The sequence below is a fragment of the Labrus mixtus genome, chromosome 5, assembly GCF_963584025.1.
Source record: "Labrus mixtus chromosome 5, fLabMix1.1, whole genome shotgun sequence".
NCBI lineage: Eukaryota > Metazoa > Chordata > Actinopteri > Labriformes > Labridae > Labrus > Labrus mixtus.
Genome location: NC_083616.1, coordinates 20,973,875 through 20,993,283, shown reverse-complemented (window position 1 = coordinate 20,993,283; position 19,409 = coordinate 20,973,875). Strand labels below are relative to the sequence as shown.

The following is a 19,409-nucleotide window of genomic DNA, read 5'->3' as shown; positions in this document are numbered from 1 at the left end:
ATATGTGTGCATGTCTGCGTGTGCGTGTGTGTACATTGCTAGGCAGGGGGTGGTAACTATGGAGCTGACCTGGGGAGGGGTGTTGGTTGACGACCAACATTCCATTCTTTCCTTAACCAGCGTGCAGAGGCCGTAGTACTATTCTGCCTGGATACTGAAAGAAACGTACAATTAACAAACCTTTAAAGCAAACGTTTTCCACTGTTTTAAAAGGAGAGTTATCCTCCTCACTTTCCTGCCGTTTAAATAAAACTTCTCTGTTGCTAATGATAAACATTTGCAGGATTTTTCGAATTTGCATTTTTCACTCTCACAAATCCTCAGGCTGTGTCAAGCAACTGTTTTCAAATTGCAGACACCTCAGCATGTAGATCACAGTTGGAGGGGCTGGGTGGTGTGGAAAACCTGCAGTAGAAACTGTTCAGGTCTTCAGCATGTCTATTGTAACTTGCAGGGTGGGGGGATGGTAGTTTCCTGAAGTTACTCCTGCAGGCCCCTCCAAACTTTTGGAGGGTGGTCGGCTGAAAATCTTAGTTTGAGCGTCTCATTGTTGCTCCTCTTAGCTGCCCTGATCTCCTTTGTCAACAATTGTTCTGGTCTGCTTGTACAGGTCCCAGTCCCCACTCCTTAGCCTCCAGCTGCCAGAGATGTGGTGAAAACTAGTACGTTGTTGTTGTATGTGCAGAAAGTCCTGGTCTGCACACACATCCTCACAAAAGCTGACGTATGAGTGTCAGTGAGTTCGTCAAGGTCTGTGGCAGCAGCTTAAAAAAAAAAAATCCAAATCAGTCAAAGTGTTCGGGTTTGCACTTTGTGGTGAGGTTCGCTGTGTTTAAGTCCCCAAGAATAATGTTTTTTTGCACGATTTTCAAATTAACATTTTTCACTTTCCCAAATCAACTGGGGCATTAAGCAACCGTTTTCAACATGCAGATACCTCAGCACGTAGATCAAAGTTGGAGTGGCTGGATAGTGTGGATTGGGATGAGGTTGGCGATTGGTGCGAAAACCTGCTGTAGAAACTGTTCAGATTCAGGTCTTCAACCGGTCTGTTGTTATCTACCTCGGTCCAAGTCCTGCAGGCCTCTCCAAACTGTTGGAATGGTTGATGTGTAGAAAAGCTTTGCTTGAGCTTCTCATTGTAGCTCCTCTTAGCTACCCTGATCTCTTCTGTCAGCTTGATTCTGGCCGGCTTGTACAGCAGGTCCCCACTCCTGTAGGCCTCCTCTTTGGTGTGACACAGCTGCCAAAGATGTGGTGTAGACTCTGGTATGTTGTTGTTATATGTGCAGAAGGTCCTGGTCCGCACACACGTCCTCATAAAAGTTTATGCATGATGTCACAGTGTCAGTGAGTTCAAAACCACTCCAAACAGTGCAGTCAAAGCAGGCCTTTAACTTTAACCATCATCACTAAGGCTTAGGCGATTTTAATTTCTTGTAGGTGTCTGCATTAGATGACCTAAACGGTGGTCAGAGAGTCCAAAAGCTGCATGGGGAACAGAGGGATATGAATCTTTTAAAGCTGTGTAGCAGTGGTCCAGCGTGTTAAGTGTCTCTGGTGGAACACTTTATATGCTACCTGTATGTTAGCAGTTAGTAGGTGAGGTTTGTTGTGTTAAAATCCCCCAGAATGCTGAGCAGGGAGTCTGGATGTTTCTTCTCCACGTCTTTAATGTGGTCAGCCAGGTGCCTGTTAAACAGACCTGAGGTGGGATTGAAACCTCGACCAGAACAAATGAGGAGAATTCTAGCTTTAAATAAAACAGCTTACAATTTATCTAAAAAGTCTCTATTTTCTGAAGAGAAGAACTTGTCAAAACAAGCTTACTTTCACAGTTTTCTCCCAAATTGTATACCCCGGCTTTAACCCTCCAGCTGTATGACCTGACAAACCTGCCAAACTGACACTGCTCAGCAGCAGAACATTCTTATGTGACACACGTAGATTGATGACGGACCAGGTTCTGATGTTGGACCTGAACATTTCAAAACAAACAACACCAGTATTGTACTTTTCCTTTTGTAATTCTTAACGGAAAAATTGGCAGAGTTTTGGGTGAAGGACATTTTCCCATAATTTAACTCATTCATAAACTGGTCAAACACAAAGGGAGGGAGGCGGTTGTTTGGTTATTTGTTTGGTTAATGGTTTACTGGCTCATCCCTCTCAAACAGGTTTTAGGTTGTGTTTACCATGTTTTCAGGATTTGCTACAAAGAACAAGTTTCTATAGTAACTAATTACTAATATAGTAATTTCCATAACAATAAAGAGCACTTTTAGTTTATTTTTTACTGAATAGTTGGAGTGATTATTTGCAGAAAGATAAGTTCGGTTAATTTACTTGCGTATCAAAACCATCTTTACATTGACCCAATCAACTAAATCAGAAGGGTGATAGCCATCCGAGAAATTCCACACTGTGGTGAGCCACATAGATGGGTGGGGTGGGGTGGGGAAGGGGTGAGGCTGCGAGACTGCATACAATGTGAAACAATAATCTGACGAGTACTTCTCTCGTACACTTTATGTTCTTTGTCCACTGATAATAACCTGGAGGAGGGAAACTGGACTGATTCAAGTGTTTGAATTAAAATGATCTCACCGTTAAAGCTAATTCTAAATAGCTGTGTTGTTTTATAAAATCCTCTGGGATTGAATTAACTTGTTGTCATTGTTCTACCGTAAATTGATATACTCTGTAAAACACATCCTCACATGAGTGAGCAATACCGATTGCCAAACCTTCTAAAGTCATATAAGCAGGTTTTACCCACTGGACCTACTGCAAATGTTTACACTGTTCATACTGTGTTTACCATAGCATTTTAGCATGTTCATATATCTGTCTATTTTATGTTTACATCCCCAATATGGTTGCAGATTTCTCTGCACTTGACTGATTTTACACTTTTGGTTAGACGCTTTAATGCACATCATTGAAGATTAAAAAAAAAATCTACTGTACTGTACTCTAACCCAATCAAATGTGACAACAATCTGAGCAAGTTTGAATAGAACAGCGGGTAACCAGATTAGTGTTTAACAACCACTGAACACTGACTGATCAAAGCTTGGAAGCAGCTGTTCCTGAGGTTGTGACTTTTGCATGGAATTATGTCCCTGCAGCAGTCGTAACATGTGCTATGCAAAATCTGCAAATGACTGCAAAATTCAAACAGTAAATCAAGCAGACAGAGACATTTAGAATATGTGGTGTCTGACTCTGAGTGACAGCGATCAGAGGTGTCAAGTAACTAAGTTCAAATACTTCGTTACTAGTTAGTAGTAGAAATTTGGGGTATCTATACTTTACTGGAGTAATTATTTTTCAGCCGACTTTTTACTTCTACTTCTTACATTTCCACACAGTTATCTGTACTTTCTACTCCTTACATTTTAAAAATAGCCTCGTTACTCCTATTTCATTTAAGGTTGTTTTCATTCTGGCTTGTCATCGTTCAAAAAAACACACACAAAAAAAAACAACCTATCCAGATAAATCCATAGACAGATAAATCGCGCCATCCGGATAGAGTGAATTTGATTGTGGTTGGATGAGAAGTATAAACATATACCATTCCGACACCCTATTGGTTTGTACGCGATCCATCGCATCTGCACATGACACAAATCACGTCGCACTCCAGCAAGGAAATAACAGACGTATGTAGCCTAGTACGAAGATGTCCGTGGCAGAGACAACCATACAAGGGTAATTGTTACTAAGCCTGCCCTGGGGTACACCAATTTTCTTTTGTCCAGTTTTGTTATCTTTCATCCGTTGCCCTCACAGAGTCCTGCAGCTAAGCTTGGATGTATATTTACATTCCAATAAAGGCTACTGATAACATGCCTCTGAAGTTTGACTTTTTGCACCATTAAAATACTTACAGGCAACTATTCATCATATCTTCCGCTCCATGAAACACATGTTAATGCTCAGTAGTAAACATATGTGGTTCTTTAATGTATTTGCATTGTACTAAAATGCGTTCATTTTCAATGGGCATAAATGCGGCTGAAAAAAGGTACACCCCAAATTTGTCAACATTAACATTTGAATATAACATGATAGTCATTATGGCCTTTAGAAAAATGTTTTTTTGGGGAGGTGGGGTAGTGCACTATAGGCCTCTGTGGTGCGGCCTAAGCTTTTGTCCTTAATGGCATTTTTCCCCCTTACATTACTTTTACTTTTATACTCTAAGTAGTTTTGAAACCATTACTTTTAAACTTTTACTTGAGTAAAACACTTGAGTTGATACTGCAACTTCTACAGAAGTCTTTTTAAACCCTAGTATCTATACCTCTACCTGAGTAATGAATGTGAATAGTTTTGACACCTCTGACAGCGATACAAGTTAGGATGTGGAGATAAAGATATTCAATAATCACAAAATGCTTTATTTGCAGTGTGTCTTCAAGCACAAGGACTTTTCTTTTGATGCATTTACACACAACACCAAGATCAACTGACAGAACCACAGACATATTCAACATAGAGCATATTCAACCAGAGGCTACCCTCTGGCAGGCGCCTTCGACACATCAAGGCGAACACAGAAAGACTCAGGAAGAGCTTCTTTCCTCAGGCTGTCCGGACTGTTAACTCCACTCTCCTCAGTTAAAAACATAAACAGAACTGTGACTACATGATGCACACACACACCACACATTCCAATCTGCACATTGCACTTTGACACCCTGGACACTTTACACACTGACACTTTACACTGTTTACGTTATTCTATATTTAATATTTTGTACATTCAAATATATATTTTTTTTATTTTTACATTATATTCTATTTTACTGTATATATGTGTATTAGTAATTTGAGTGTTTATTGCATGGCCTTGCGGAACAGTCCTTACATTTCACTGCACATCTGTATGAGCATGTGACAAATAAAAATCTTGAATCTTGAATCTTGAAAAACAACAACATCAAAGCAACGCTAAGTGGTATAGAGGTAGAGTAGAAAAGGGTTTATTGTTAAATTAACAAACAATAAAGGAACAATGACTGACCAAAATACAAGTTTTGTTCATAGAAATTGTGAAAACAAATGTAAACAAATAAAACAGACAAAATGGAAGAAAAACACACAGGAAGAAAATATTACATATGAAATGATTCAAGTTAAGAATAGACCGCAATCTGAAACTTTGCCACATCTCAAAACTAATAAATGAATTCCAGTTAGCATGCTAACTATGCATGCTGACCTTTCTAATGATTACTGGACGCATGTGGTGCAGCTGCATTAGCATCAGACTCAGAGAGTGCATTTACAGGCTGATGATAGCAAAGAGCAGAGTATGAATAATGCACTTAGAGTAGGGCTTTTAAAGGGATAGACTGATTTCATTTAGGTGAAAATTGCTCCAGCGTACATGTTTTGTAACATCAGTGGACTTGTGTAAAGCAACTCATGGCATAAAACGCACCTGAAATGTTTATTTACTTTTTTATTACAATTATTATTTATTCATTTTCTAATGATCAACTGTGAAATATCTCTACATTTATCTTGAGCTCTTATTTCACAGTTATAAATTAATACTCTGATAGGTTTTTTTTAGTTTTTCGGTCTCTTGACAAAGGCTAATACTAACAGTGACTTTTGAAAACATCACAGGGACAGTCATTTAGTTTCAATATGCTATAAGCTCACCAGTTCAATATGTAGGTGCAGGTGGCATGTCAATGTGCTGTAATTCATGCACACCATGCATCGTGCGTCATTCACACCATGCTGTAGTGAATCCAGTTGCACGTTGTGTCAGCTCGGTTTGCATTTAACAACAATTACTACACACTGAAAAATTCCTTCAGTAAAATGAAAACTGAGTTCAAAACTTCTTAATGTGAAGTGTAGAAGCATGTTAATGAAATGTCAATGCTTGAGTACGATTAGAGGAACAAATGTCAAAGAAAAGCGCACATTTATTGACTTGATTGCAGGCACGAGTTGGAGACAATGGCAGCTCACAACTGATGCAGTGCAAGGGGGCGGTGGGCGTAAACACATTTACAAGCTTTCTTTCTCCTTATGAGCCATGCACAATGAAAACTATTCTCTGGCTCCGTCATTTTAACGAATTCAAAAGAGATGACATGAAGGCACACATTGTTTTGAATTCCTTTTGTAGGTTTTATCTCAAGAAAAAAATGTGTTTATGAAATAACAGGTTGTTTTATGACTTGTATGTTACAAAAAAAAGAAAAAGAAAATATCGTAAAACAAGATCAAAACAGAAACAGGACAAGAAAATATATAACAAACTGCTAGGGTGCACGTGGTGTCGTCGCCATGTGCTGGAGTCAAAAAAATATATTCCAAACCGATCCAGAATAAGGGGGTGTGTCACTGTGCGAGTCCATGGGGGGATAGAGGGGTTACATAACATCCCCCACCATCCAGCCAATAGGTAGCCCAACTCTGACACAACCATCTCACTGAAGGTATTGCGCACGTGCATGTGATTTAGGCGGGGGGAGACTCCTGCATGCGTGTCTCTCTGTGCGTCTCTCCACGCCCCCCATCTTCCATCCCAGTCCTCCCATAGGTTCGGTTCAAAGGTAACAGAGAGACCAGGGGCTCTATAAAGATCCACTTTGTTCCCTCGGCCTCTTTGCTCTTTCCTTCTCTTCGGTTTGTCTCGTTTTCTTCAGCACACCACCAAAATGCCCAGCAAGAGGAAGAAGAACAAGCGCCGCATGAGGAGGGTGGTAAGTGGAGACGGGCGCGCATTTCATCTTCACCAAAACACGCGGATTTCAGTGAATTTAGACATATTTTCTCTCGAAATTTGTCAAAAGAATATACCATGTGGAGAGTTTTTGAGAAGTGTTTTTAATATCAATGCATCTATTTAAAAAGAAAAACAAAAAAACCTTTTTATTATTTTTATTTTTTCCTATCCACTCTCACAACAACAGAATAACACTACTAAAATTAAAATTCCCTGCTATTGGTGCACAATTGCTATGTTATGATCAGCGTCTTAACGACAGCGTAAATGGAAATGAAATCACAAATGTAACTTGAGAATTTGAACGAAAAACGTTTTCTTTTAATTGTTTGAATAAATTGCGTTAATAAAATTAAGTTAAAATCATTCATTCTAAATAGTAGTAGTAGTAATCATTTATTTCGGTCACAAGAAAAAACAAAAACATTTTGACCGAAAAGGCGTAGGCTGAAGCTTTAGCTTATTACACCTACCCTTGTTACAAATCTTATTATTTAAGACACTACTAGTTTGGTTACAAAAAAACAAAACATATCAGAGCAAAATTTGTTCCAAGAATTTCTTTCAAAACAAAACAAATGAAACAAAAAACAGAAGTCACACACTTGCTTTTGCTTTTACGCACTGAAATCCGAGGAGCGCACAAAGGTCAGTGCGTAAAAGAAACAACACTGTGCCAAAAAAACAACGATAACAAAAAAAAGATGCAACGAAATAGAGACTCGTAATCGATTTCAATAGTAAGCAATCCCCGTGCTTCTGGCTGTACTCAAAGATACGAGAAAAAATAACTTATTGGACCTCGTGCGTTTTGCTGTCGCTCCTGAGAAAATGGGACGATGATGCGATGCAGATTTGAATTTAGCATCATATGCTTTATTGTCATTAAACCAGAAAAATACCTCGTAGACTCTCATCACATATTGCATAATTTAATTTGCTTGAGCCGCAGCCAACTACCATGATGATGTGCGATTCCTGCCCCATCCCCCTACTTTTAGGTAACTGGTCGAAACTTTACTTCTGAACATTCAGTGCCCAAAGACGAGCAGTGGGCGTGTCAATGAGAGGAGGGGTCTATCCTGAGTGAGAGTTACACACAAAATTTTCTTAGAGAGCAAAGGTCACTGCATCACCAAACACTGCGCTCTAGTAACTATCCAGTACCATTAATTTATTGTTCCCAACCACGCTCTGTTAATCTAATTTCAAAGCTCTCTTGAAGCAGACTCCTTGAACTTTTTAGGTATGCTTTTAGATATTTGTTGCATTCCTTCTCAGCCACTTCATCTCTCTTTTTGAGACTCAGTGAGTATTATACCCCTGACTCTCGGCACCAACCCACTTTATTTGGTAGTGGCTGGACTGGAGGGACTTTACCAGATTGTGTCAATGCAATCTCTCTGTCTGCCATGGAGAGATAAGGGTTACTTACAGCTGGCTGTTATCACCAATTACTTGAAAGATATCAGAGCTATAGGGCAGCATCTGCTAGACCTTTAAAGACATCAAGTAGGGTGCTTCTTTTTGGCAAAACAAGCACCCGCAGACTTGAATCGCTCATTGGCTTGGAACACAATTGGCTTCTATTAATGAACCAAATTACATTTTTAGTTGACAAGGTATTTGTTGGCGACGGGAGGGGTTGTTTTGACGGCAACTCTTTTGATGGACATTGACATATCCAGTCCCACACCAACACATGCCTTGTTGGCTTACAGTGCTGTGAATGCTTACTGCTGCCAGCCTAACAAAAGCATTTCAGGGAGTGATTGTAACCTGATTATAACCTGATTATAATGTGATTAGGCCAACCGTCTGGCCCTCGGGCTATCCAGTGGTGCTGCTGACTCGTATGGTTTCCGTTCCCGCTTCACCAGACCTGTCAGGACCATTCTTATTCAACTAATTGGCTCCCTTTATCTAACTAGCTTTTTTTGCTGGACCCACTCCCAGTTACAAAGCCCCTCCCTCCAGCAGTCTACACTCCTAAAACCTCTATCAAAAGCCTGAGGGTGTTTTGTCCAGAGTTGGAAAAAAAACACGTTGCATGTGGCTGTGGTGGCATGCCTGGTATTCCTGCAGACAGAAAGGTGCTAGAATGAACCACAGACTGAAATAACAACATAAGGGTCTCTATAGTACCTAAAGCAACAAAACTCAAAAAGTCTTTCCTATTTTTCCATTAAAAACTTAATCTTATGATATAGTCCTTTAATTGTATTACATAAAATAACTTATTGGCAGCAGTCATAACTGCAGTATTTGAATTTATAATCAAGAAAGCGTGTGGCTCCTACAGTCCCATCAAGGCAGATTTCATAATCTCTAATCATTTTTTGTCTTTGTCCTCTTGCAGCAGGCCCAGAGGAGAGCCCTCGAGGAGCAGCATGCAGCAGACCCGCCAGCCAAAGCAGGCCCGGCTATTGCAGTGAGTGCTCCCCCTGCATCAGTCCCAAAGAAAGCGGCACCAGCTCCAGCACCAGTCCAAAAGAAAGCGGCACCAGCTCCAGCACCAGCTCCAGCACCAGCTCCAGTAAAGATCCCAGAGCCTGTTCCTGTTGCTGTCCCCATTGTTGAAACACCAAAAGAAGAACCAGTTGTGATAGAACCTGTTGTTGAGCCCGTCCCAGTCGAGGTAAAGGTACCAGAGCCCGAGCCTGTTGTGGTGGAACAGACTACTACAGAAGTCGAGGTTGAAGTTCCTGCACCGGTCACAGAAGAAGCACCAGTTGTTGAGACATCAGAAATTGAGACTGCGCCAGCACCAGAAGAGTCCTCTATAGTTGAAGCTGAAGTAGTACCCGAGGCTGAACCTATCATTCCTGAAACAGAACCTGTCACTGAGGTAAGAAGTGTTTCCTTTTATAACAGCGGTGGATGCTGAAGACTTATTGGTTACATTGAAGTGTTGTGTTGTTCAGTAAAATCTCAAATGGCCTCTGAGTGGAGTCCTCCAACAAATAAGTCAATCAATGAGGACCTGGAAACAAAACACCCTGTGAGATCAGAATGCTTATGTTCAGGTGCTGAACACTGTTTATGGAGAGATTCTGAAAGTGTACTTGCCTGGTTCTTCCAGTTTTGGTGCCATGGCCTTTTACCTTTTGAGACAACATCATTAACTTGGTTCATTCCTGGTTAGATGTGCTACACAGGCTTACCATGTAGCCTCCTTAAAGGGAACAGGCCTTTTTGAGTTGCTAATTCCTTAAATTGTATGTCTGTAAGAATGACTCTTTTGGAAGGCCAGATAAGATGTGTGTTGAAATGGTATATGTGCTGTAGTTGGTTCCTCATGGGGGAGGGGCACGTGGTTGGGGGTGGAAAGCAGAGGGAACAACGTGTTCCATTTGGCAAAAAGTGGGAAAGTAGGAGAGAGATTGTAGTCTATATGTTTGGGGGTCTGAGCAAACCAATGCATGTAGTGATGCATTTTTGTGATTTTAAATGTTTTTTCCGCTAGAATAGATTAGCTGAAATGATAATGCTGATGTTTATCAGTTTGTTTTTTGATACTGTTATAGGGTTGTTTTGAATTTAGTCAATTGAAGAATGGGTTAAAATATCGTACTGTCCCAAATGCATGACTTTTTTGCAATTTCATTGTAACTTTACACAAGTACTCTCTTTCATTTATGCTGAGCTGTTTACCAAATGGGGATATCTCATAAAATATTATGTTATTAATTGTAAAATCTATATTTCTGCTTGCAAGTTAAAAATGCTAGCACATGGTCTTTGTTCATGATTCATGCATCCATCATGTACATGATTTGGGAACAGAATGTTCTGTTCCAGGCAGTAGCCTGCAGGCCATGTGCAGACGCGCACACAGGCTGCTCACATACATGTAACATACATCTGTGTGCACACACCAGCATTTGTGGTCTTTGCTCCCAGTCACTGAGTGATTACCACATATGGTACACATGTATGTTGGTCACATATATGATATGTTGCATGCTGCCCAGGACTGGTGTAAGAGAAGATGGGAGGTTTAATCAGTGGTGTGGACATTTGGGCTGACTTTTCACCTAGTGCCATGCTTTTCTCTTTGCCTCTTCTACCTATAAGTAATCTCCTCCAGTTGTGTACTTGATTTATCTTAACTTTTAGGAGTTATGCTCTATGACTGGGGGCTAAATGGGACCTCACCACATTTCTCTCAGGGATGAAGTGTCTAGTATTGTATGGTTGCGGAGCAGTGGCAGTATCCACCCCCCTTCCCTCCTATTGTCCATTACTCCCACCTTCGCTCCCTCCCTCCCTTCTTCCCTCTCTCCCTCCCTCTCTCATTCCCTGCTGCCACACCACCTTTCATTTCCCTTCTTGCCTTGCTTCTTCTGCTCCTTCACTGCTTGCAGATGTGCCAGATTCAGCTGAGACGCTTACAAACACAGATGTCCTTTTGCAAATCTGCCATTTAGTCAGCACTGGACATAGCTGCAAACGCATGCAGTAGAAACAAAATTTACTTTTCTCAATTAAGACTTCCAGAAAATAGATAAGTTGCTATAGAAAGGTTCCACCACATGTCAGACTAGAGTCGGATGTCCCTCTGTCAGTTACTTGTAAGTTGATCAGAAGAATCAGAGCACGTACAAATGGGGCTTGTGTTCAGCTGGCTTTGGGGCGATAAAGAGGCGGTTCCGCCGCTTCTTGGCGTCACCACTGAGACTCAGGTGAGTGTGAAAAAACCCACCACCCAAATTTCCTAAATGTGCTTCATGTTTCTGTGGCGGGGGGTGTGTCTGCCACTCAGGCTGAACATTTTGTACCAGCTTGCTTGGTCTATGCTCCAGCTGCCCCCAACTCCAACCCCCACCCTTCACTCCCTCATCCATCTTTCCCTTGTAAATTCAGTCTCCCTTTTCACCCTTCCTCACCCCCCCCCCCCCCCCCCCCCCCATCCATAACTTGTTCATTTCCTTTCTGTGCTCCCTCCCCCCTCTTCTAGCCTCCCTTCTCCTCCCTCCTCCTGTCCTATTGCATCAAACTCTTCTGAGCACGTGCACTCGTTTACCCATCACTGGGTCTTTGCTGGGAGTACTGGGAATTAAGCAGAAGGTGGGGTATTGAGTTCTATGTTTGGACATGGGGCGCACATGTGCCTGGTCTGTGTGTATCTGTATTCATTTGTGTAGTTAAGCCTTTGGTATTCGGTTGGTTTTTTTTGGAAGCTTACAGACAGCTGCCACAACCTTTTTAAAAGTCCATGACAAACTTTTTGTTGAGGCCTGACTTGGGGTACAGTTGTCTAAGCCTGCTAACAATAAAAAGCCACTCTAAGCATGCTAACAGTGACTGGAGAGCAAATATTATTTAATAGCAACTGCTCCGCACTTATATTGTTGTAGAAAAAAACACTATTAGGCCAGTGAAGAAATGTGTTACCTGTATCTCTGTTTCTAGATCTGCTTAGGTTTGTGCTTAATTTCTTAAAGTTAGTTCTTATTTTTTAAAGTTAGACTGTTGAAGCTGGATCTGTGCATAGATCAGTTTTGTACACAGTGTTCTGGTGCTGGGACCCACAGGAGGGGGGAGTGTACACTAAATGTACTTGGTAAACATGTGCGGGTGTGTGTCATTCCCTGTTAAGCAAAGGAAGCTATAGTATACCCCTCCCTCTTTCCCTCCCTCCTCCTTTCTCTCCCTTATAGCCTGCCTCCCCCTAAAGCTATAGCAGGAGTATATATTTGCCCTTCTCAACCATACATGCATTTCTGCTCGCTTGGCTTTTGTTCAAAAGTAGTTGCATTCCCTGAGGACAGGTTTCCCTACTTCCTAGATGTAAAGTGTATAGAAAGAGGTGGAGCAGGTCAAGTAAATGGAGTGTAAACTAGAGCATTTGCACGGAGCTCTGTGAGCCTTTTGTACTCTTATAGACTTTGGTTGATACACCATTCTTAGCTAGCAGTAGAAGCTTTGTCCTACATTAAGACAGCCTAGTATAGGACATTCTAAATAATTCACTGTCAGACTGTGATGTTTCCAATATTTATGTGCTGCTCCCTGAGATGCCACTTTGGCTCAACACACTCGGATGCACATTTGGTGCCTCCAGTGGCCATTTAGGCCCAGTGTTCCAGGAAATCTTAAATCTGGGTAACTTCTGCCATAAATAGAAATTTTCTTGACCTACTTGCCATATAAAATGTATTTGATAAGTGTTAGACTAGAAAATAATAAAATATACAGACTTTTTTTTTGGGGGGGGGGGGGGGGGGGGGGGGATCTGATGATGCAGGTAGTTTTAGGAGCTGAGTAATTGTTTTTTGACTCTGAGCCAGATTGCATAAAAGGAGGTGAGAAATGGGAGTACTAACTTGTAATTATGCAATTGGTTCTCACATTCCTTGTAGGATGTCTAATGTTCCACCCTGCCCATTAAACTTTACACACAAATAAGGGTGAAACTATTATTTGTGCTTCTGTAGGCAGCCAGTGTGGATTTGTGATCGCTCTTGTTTTGGCAACGTTTTCCCTCTTTAGGACTCTAAACTCCCTGAAGCAATTACTGCTTAACGTTTAGTTTGCACAGTAATCTGTTGAAGATCATTTTGCTGTGGGCACATTCTTATCACTGTTTGTACCCCTCCTAATGTGTGACCTGTAAAACAGGATGATAGCAGCAGTGTGACTTTGGGGAAAGATTTTTCAATGTGGTCTTTAAGAGTTCGATATCCCATGCTGCCTCATTAATGAGAAGTACTCTGCCACCTCATGTTTGATATTAAAACATGCACATCTTTTGTTTTCTAATTGTGGAATTCTGTCACTATGGATCCTAACAATTTTCTCTTGTATCCTTTACAGATCACACCCCAAGCTGAGGTTTCAGTAGAGGCCCCTGCAGTGACAGAGGTAAATAAACAAAAACAAACAAACCTGCATTTATATTCACACACACACACACACACACACACACACATGCTGTAATTAGTTGTGGTAGATTCCAGGGGCAGATTGTTTCACAGGTGTCAGTTTGAGAAGAGTAGTCAAGTGTTCAGCAAAGTAGATAAAGCAGTGTTGGTTGTACAATTGTTTGGTGTCCATTCAAGCTTACCATGTAGTTATATAAAGCATGAGCTGTTTCATGCTTTATGACTTACTCTGGTGTTTGTAACTCTAGAGTTTCCACCCAGGTTTATACATTTCTAGCAGCAGTAACTGGAGAGACAATCCACTCCATAGAAAAGTGTTTCTGTTAAGCTTCACACCCTTCTCTTACATGGGTAAGAGAGAGACACGGGTCTCACATCACAACTCTCTCACCTTCTCAAAATGTTTCCAGGAAAAACAAGACGGGACAGAAGCTATGAAAGTTCCGATTGAATTTCATGGATGTGCAAACGGCTCATAAATCCAGTCATTGTCGTAACCTTAAATGGTTTTCAATAGATGATTCAAAACAATCTAAAGTTACAGCCTGTAGTGCTTTCAGATAATCGTATGATTACTTTAAGTTATTAGGGTTCCAGAAAATCAAGATCTTTTTAAATGATCAAATTTTCACCTGTCCATCAGTTATACATTTTGCTTAAGTGTTTTTATTTCTTCTAATTCTTCAGGTTCTGACAGAGGAGACGCCGATCATAGCCACAGAGACTGAACAGGTAAGAATGTTTTCTCAAATCACAGCATGGCCTTACAATATAAATGTCATTTTACATCCTAGAGTCCATCCAGCCTGTTTTTGAACATCAAATCATGTTGACAAATTCTTGCCTACCTGTCAGATATATTGAATGGCTGATGCTGGCCCAGCATGATATATAAATATGCAACTGTATGTTTTCTGATCTTGGCAGATTTGACTTTGTCAAACATACAGTATAATGGGGAAAAAAATGCCTGGGCACATCAGAAATATTAACAAAAGTAATGTTTTCAGTACATGTAGCAGAACATGGCTGAGGACACAGTCTTTTGGATTTATGCATTTTTACTTTCAACCAATTTAAGTTAAGTTGTTTCAGAATAAGAATCTTTGCAGTCATCTTAGTAAAAAACAAGAAATCAGGAATCTGAACTTCTTGAAGTTTAAAATCAGGTTTAGAAAATATATCTGCCAGGCTTTCATTTGTCCCCTTGTTGCATGTTGCATGTGTTTTTAACGTGTGCCGTGTTGGTTTGCATGTGCAGACTCTTATTGTCTGCGAGACAGAGACTGAAGTGGTGGCCGAGGCCTTGGCAGAGGAGGTTGCAGTCATTGAGGCCGAGGTGGAAGTGGCCATCACAGAAGAGATCACCGTAGTAGAGACAGAAGAGAAAGAAGCACCAGTGGAAGAAGCACCTGCTGAGCCTATTGCAGATGAGGTCACAGAAACAGTAACGGAGGTCATCGAGGTGATTCCTGAGGTTGTAGAGGTGGCAGTCTGTCTTGCACCTCCTCCTGAGGATGACGCTGAAGAAATAGAAGTTCTGGCTGAAGAAGAAGCGGCACCAGAGGTCCCTGTTGAGCCTGAAACGATAACAGAGGTGCCACAGTGATTTAAAAAAAAAAACCTTTTTTCTTCTCTCTTGAACTCTTCACTACTAAGAACAGAAAGCTTCACAAAGTGTGCTTTCGACTCTTTATTGTCTTTGATCATGTGAGCGTCTTGTTGTTTGTGTGGCATGAAGAGTTGTTGTTGGTTGTTTTGAAAGTTCTCCAGCAGTTCATTTTCATTCAAGAGTGTTGCTGTAGTTTTTTTTTATATCAAACATAAGAGAACTACATTATTTTTAAATACTGACAGCCTAGGTGGGTAACTTTTCTTTTTTTTTTTTAAATCAGGTTGATCCCGCACCAGCTGTGGAAATCCCAGAGGTGAGAATAAGTTACTTTCACTCATTAAGAAATGCATATTAAGGTTGAAAGAAATGATTACACTTTTAACTTTTCATTACATTTAGCAGCTTTGCATACCTAGTCATAATATAGAAATTGTCTTCATAGTTGAGCTAATAATAACGGGGTGATTTCTGTCATGTCAGCAGGTGCCAGTCACCCTCCTCGAGGCTCCGGTAGAAGAGGCTGAAGCCCCCGTAACTGAAGTCGTAGAGGTAAAAAGCTAACCTCGATGCATCAGACATCAATGGGTTATTCCATTAAAATAATCTGTAAACTGACTCATGATATAAGGTTGCCAGATATTTCTATCCATATTCAATTTGACTTAAAATACACCATCTGGCTCTTACATTTGTGATGTGCACTAATGAATGCTGGAGCTCAGAGGCTTCAGTGGAATTTTCCTCTTGGGATGTTGCTAACTATTCCCTTTTGTCTTATCTCATGTGGCGTGTTATGCAGAAAACCTGAAATCTCTCTCATCTTATGTTCCTCTTGTTCTCCAGGCTCCTCCCGCCACACAGGAAATCCCTGAGAGTCTGGCTGACGACTTTGTTGTCACAGAATCAGCCTCAGCAGTGGAGGTTGCCATCGCTGAGTCTGCTGCTGTCGAGCCGGTGAGAAATGCGCAGAAGGAATTAATCATTAGACACTGAAATATTAAAATTAAGATGCAAAAAAAAAATCTTTGAAGTTCAAAATATTTCGCTCGTATTGCTTCTCTGAGCCAATGTGTCTAAAGATGAGTTAGTGTAAAGGTTAGTTTATGCAATAAAGGAAATACTTTGAAGCCTGATGTGATCAGTTTTCTGAACAGGAGCCTCTCTGCTTTTTCTTTTTTAGGAAATCATTGAAGTCACTCAATCAGAAACTTTAGAAGTGACACCTGTTGCGCCTGAACCCGTTGAGCCTGAGCCTGTTGCGCCTGAGCCTGTTGAGCCTGAGCCTGTTGCGCCTGAACCCGTTGAGCCTGAGCCTGTTGCGCCTGAGCCCGTTGAGCCTGAGCCCATTGAGCCTGAGCCTGTTGCTGCCCTAGAGGAGGAAATTATCATTGTGAGTCACTGTCAACTATCTAGAACATTTTGTTGTCTGACTTACTATAGCTGTACTATGTTTTGATTTGTATAGAGCTTGTTAATTTGTAGGCAGAATACTAATTATGTGTTATCTTGTCTTACTGCTTTCATTCATTCTCCAATCAAAGAGAATTTTGGGTTAACGTGACCCTCGCTCTCTCCACCTTTCCTTTGTAGGACGCCCCCGCTGCTCAGACGTGTCTCAGCGTGATGACAGAAGAGTTTAAGAAAGAAATCTGTGAGATGCCTTGTCAGCTGCAGCTCGCTGTTGAGTCCACGCAGATCGGCTCAACGGTAAGGGGACTAAATTTAGGGCAAAGGAAAAAGTTCAAAACACTTTTTTTCTTTAGGAAGATCACATGTACAAATATCCCAATTTATAATACAGTTTGTCCTGTTTTCTGCTCAGGAGATTGAGGCATCACTGAATGGACACATTGTTCCACAGGTCTCCATCGAGGGCTAAATACAAATCAGCTTGGAGGACCTTTTTTGTCTTTGTAAGTTTCTCAAAATCCCTCCTTTAAAGATTGCATCTTTTATAAATGTAAAGCTTGAACACTAAGCAGGCCCCTTACTACTTCTTTGTCTCTTTCAGATTCCCGTTTGGTCATCCGAATGACCCAAAGCTTAACAGGGAGTCAGCCAGCCGACTTTTTTTTCTTTTTTCTTTTTTTTTTTGTAGGGCTTACGACAGAACTGCCAGGAAATTGAAGGGACATCCACACTATGAAGTGCCTTTCCGGCCCTTGTTCCTGTCAAAACACCAAACCAGATGTCCAAATGCTAAAAAGGCAGCTGAACAGACGGTTGTCATTGGTGTGAGGAAATGAAAACGAACAACTCATTTTTCTGTATTTCAACCCCAAAAGCACGCACAGTAAACTTGCATCGGCAGTGGACGCAGGCGTGCTTGAGTGATTTGGATTCCTAAATCAAGATAATCGGCAGTGCCTGATATTTCTTATTAGGTCCAAACTCTCAAGAACTTTTGCTTCCACTGAGAACACTCACTGCATGTAAAAAAAAAAAACTAGTTGTGGCTATAGTTAATACCTGAGCCTACCTTTTTTTTTTTTAACTCAAAGATTTCACTCACAGGTCCCTTTTCACTCAGCGACGCAACTGCAATCTTTCCTCTTGCCTTCATTTCTGTCCTCCACTCTGTCCTCCAGTTCTCCTCACTGCCTCAATAAGTGCCGATTCTTTCTAAGTTTAATGAGATGTTAAAACGCATCCTGGAGCTTTAGAGTTTACAATTTCATGGCCATCAGTCCTGGGGAATGACAGAGTTGGAGGGGACGAGCTGAGGGCTTGTTTTTTCCCCTGTTACTATTGTCTCACTTTCTCCTTTTTTAAACTGTTTTGTATAGACCATATGATGTGCTACAGTTACTTATTCAAAGTCTGTGCCCTGAAAGGGAAATGTTGTTTGACCTGGTATGGAGTATCACTGTTGAACAGGGCTGTTGATAGACTGACTTGATCCACCTTTGAAATAAAGCTGTAACTCATCATGACGCAAGACTGCTTGTTTTACTTTATACTTTTTCGTCTGTAAAATACTTAAATGTTTCAGTAATGAGGTTTACAATATAAATGACAAAGATAACATTATAGAAAGCTGCTGCATGTTTGTACCCCACTCACATGTTGGCTTTTTATTCATTCTCTGCAAGAAGAAAAAAAATCATGTGGTTGTATAACTGCAGTTCTGTTCTAGCCAACAAGTTAAACTGCTTTCATTGCTTATTGTTGCCAGAAAGGGCCAAAACATAGTGATGTCTAACATTTACGCTAGGGAAGAAAAATTGTTGAAGGAACATTTTGCACGTTCCTTACCCATGTACATCTGTCGCGGATATAAACGGCATGCAGTAAACTCATCTATTCAATGACTATGAACAGTGATCCCCAAGCTAAACTTATCATGAGCTAGTTGCACTAATAGAACAAGCTGGTTGAATATTGTTTGGTGGACTTGTCGTGCACCATGATGAGGACGAACAGATTCATGCGTTGCAGGAGATTGCCATTTAACCTTTTTCCGGTTGAATACTTACACAATCCAACTTCCTCTTGTTTTTCTCCACAGTGGCCTGCCCCTGCTTGACAACAAACAGGTTATGTGTAAAACCCTGGGCTTAGCCTCTGGGAGTTTCTAATGATTACAAGGCACACAGGTAGAGATAGGACATAACAGTAAATATTAGTGTTAGTTAACTATTTTAACATTACTCTGGTAATGGTAAATGGACTTGAGCTTGTATAGCGCTTTTCTAGTCTTGACTACTCAAAGTGCTTTTACACCCACATGTCGCACCTACCTATTCACACACTGATGGCAGAGGATGCTATTTAGTGAGACCATCAGAATTAACTAATCCCATTCATACGCCACTGACAGAGCAGCGGGAGTAATGCAGGGTTAAATGTCTTGCCCAAGGACACATCGCTGCAGGAGCTGGAGATCGAGAGATGACAACTCTACCAACTGAACCACAGCCACCCGGCCCATAATTAGATAATTCACTTCTATTGAACCTCCTAAATTTATCTTATAAAGCCTTCTTTCTTTCAAATGAACATGATTCTATCCAACTGTTCATCATTCATACGAGTAAAAACGTACTGATCAGTAAATCAACATAAAGATAGTTTAAGTTAGACCAGAATACATTATTCCAAAAACATGTTTTTTTTCCCGTAAAGTAAACATAAGGAGACAACA

The 19,409-nt window shown here is 40.9% G+C and overlaps 1 protein-coding gene across 7 annotated transcripts; it reads left to right on the top strand.

Moving 5' to 3' along the window:
• Positions 1-6,573: 6,573 nt before the first annotated feature.
• LOC132974423 (calphotin-like) lies at positions 6,574-18,198 on the top strand. Of its 7 annotated transcripts, none has more exons than XM_061038483.1 (13): positions 6,574-6,740; positions 9,123-9,611; positions 13,583-13,630; positions 14,338-14,382; positions 14,912-15,247; positions 15,546-15,578; positions 15,749-15,814; positions 16,109-16,219; positions 16,446-16,535; positions 16,617-16,655; positions 16,856-16,972; positions 17,088-17,178; positions 17,277-18,198. In XM_061038483.1, the coding sequence occupies exons 1-12, from the start codon at positions 6,696-6,698 to the stop codon at positions 17,142-17,144; spliced, it is 1,476 nt and encodes a 491-aa protein (XP_060894466.1). In that variant the 5' UTR covers positions 6,574-6,695; the 3' UTR covers positions 17,145-17,178; positions 17,277-18,198. The 7 variants fall into 7 exon arrangements, with proteins under 7 accessions (XP_060894466.1, XP_060894468.1, XP_060894467.1 ...); XM_061038485.1 differs by having other exon boundaries at positions 6,575-6,740; positions 15,746-15,814; positions 16,446-16,505; XM_061038484.1 differs by having other exon boundaries at positions 6,576-6,740; positions 15,746-15,814; positions 16,446-16,520.
• The last annotated feature ends 1,211 nt before the right edge of the window (positions 18,199-19,409 follow it).

Coding starts and splice junctions, on each gene's coding strand:
- LOC132974423 (XM_061038482.1), top strand. CDS start 6,696: ATGCCCAGCAAGAGGAAGAAGAACAAGCGCCGCATGAGGAGGGTG. Junction 15,815..16,108: donor CCGTAACTGAAGTCGTAGAG/GTAAAAAGCTAA, acceptor CTTGTTCTCCAG/GCTCCTCCCGCCACACAGGA. Junction 16,973..17,087: donor CCACGCAGATCGGCTCAACG/GTAAGGGGACTA, acceptor TTTTCTGCTCAG/GAGATTGAGGCATCACTGAA.